The sequence below is a fragment of the Ipomoea triloba genome, chromosome 1, assembly GCF_003576645.1.
Source record: "Ipomoea triloba cultivar NCNSP0323 chromosome 1, ASM357664v1".
In the NCBI taxonomy this organism is placed as follows: domain Eukaryota; kingdom Viridiplantae; phylum Streptophyta; class Magnoliopsida; order Solanales; family Convolvulaceae; genus Ipomoea; species Ipomoea triloba.
The window spans coordinates 15,200,555-15,202,307 of NC_044916.1; the positions used below are offsets into that span (position 1 = coordinate 15,200,555).

Consider the following 1,753-nt stretch of genomic DNA (forward strand, 5'->3'; position numbering starts at 1 on the left):
GCAAGCATGGCTTATCCCATACTCATCCTACTTAATTAATTAAAAATTACCATATGGTAAATAATGTGACACTTGTCACAATTCCATGGTGTGTCTTGTAGAGTAAGACTTCCTTGTCAGTTAGGGATTAAATCAGATAAAAGTTCGGAGGAATATAACTTAATTCGGAAAAATTTTAATACCAAAATTATTCTAAAAATAATCCGGTCCTTATCCACTAAAATCGGACAATTGTCCGGTATCTCGCGAAATACAGTGGTACGGAGGTTCGTAATAAATTTCACTCTTACAGTTCGTCTAATTTCCACTGAACTGAGTAGGAAGTTCACGCTTAATCGTATCATGCTTAATAATCAATTTCCTAGGGAAATTCGAACTGCATATACGTCCTTAAAAATTTTACGGTTCGTGACCGGTACGTATGATCGTAACTTATTATTAACTATTCTCACTTATAAAAATCCTTTTGAAGTACCGAGAGATCATCTCATGAATGTCATAGCCTAGAGAAATATTTTTCGAACCCTAGACTTATCGGAATAGACGAGGGGTTACAACTACATCACGCTCGAAAGGTGAAAATGGTGTTTTTAGTCGATTTACTACCCCTCTCTCTAGTCTTGTCCAGTTTTATATGCAGTTTGAGCGTGCTTTGGACTCTTAAAGGCACAATCATGCAAAATTTACAAGTGATAGTGAGGGGAACATCCCAGAAATGAAGGCACCTTTGCTCATATAAAAGCATGCTTCAACTGTATACACACTCTCTATTTTCTATGATATTAAGAAGGAAATATGCACATCTTGTTTTAATTGTCGAGTTTTGAGTGTTCGAGAAGATGGTGGCATACTATATTATGAGATCAAAGATGGCAGTGATAGAAAGTTTACTGTGGAGCACAATATAACTGAAAAGAAAGTTGTTTGTAGTTGCAAGATGTTTGGAAGAATTGGATTGTTGTGTAGCCACACTTTTGTGGTTTTTAAGGATTTAAACTTTGATAAAATCCCTATGAAATATGTGCTGAATCGATGGACTAAGGATGCATCCTTAAAGCCAATCTTCCATATTGATGGTCTCACATTTGATCAAGGTGCAGGAATGGATGAGAGGAAGGTGTTGTTAGCACAATTGTGGGGTGATATGCAGTGTTATATTGGTCTAGCAGAAGAAGCAAAAATGGATAAATTGGTTGAATTTGCACAAGTGATTAAACAACAAAAATTGATATTGAGGACAGAACAAGTTGATTTATCCCCTACTCATAGGAAGAATGCAGTCATAGAGTCTTATTGTGAATCATCTAAGCCTTCCGAGATCTCTATTTTACCACCAAGAAAAGCAAAAAATAAGGGCAGTGGTAAGCGTGTGAAAGGGAAAAAGGAGTTAGCAATCGATGCATCAAAGAAATGTTTAAGAAAATGCCATACGTGTGATGCTTACTTAGAAAATGACAAGAGACATGACAGTAGGAATTGCCCACTTCGAAAGGAATTAATAGATAAAGAGGATTGACCATTTTCATATTTTGTAATGCCAAAACAGTATGGATTACAACATTTTAAAAAGACGAACGAATATTTTACTGTTAGGTTTAAATATTTGCCCTTTTTGGTTTTAATATTTGCACTGTATGAGTAGAATTTATGCACTACAAGTTATTATAAAAAAAATGAGTTCTATGCAATTTCAATTCATATAGACATAAGAAAGTGCACTTTTAGGCAAAAAGTTTTGCTCTATATTGCGAGT

At 35.0% G+C, this 1,753-nt stretch overlaps 1 protein-coding gene across 1 annotated transcript; it reads left to right on the plus strand.

Moving 5' to 3' along the window:
* Positions 1-937: 937 nt before the first annotated feature.
* LOC116001109 lies at positions 938-1,516 on the plus strand. Its single transcript, XM_031241026.1, has one exon. It carries the CDS (start codon positions 938-940, stop codon positions 1,514-1,516), a length of 579 nt encoding a protein of 192 aa, XP_031096886.1.
* Positions 1,517-1,753: the final 237 nt, after the last annotated feature.

Coding starts and splice junctions, on each gene's coding strand:
- LOC116001109 (XM_031241026.1), top strand. CDS start 938: ATGTTTGGAAGAATTGGATTGTTGTGTAGCCACACTTTTGTGGTTTTT.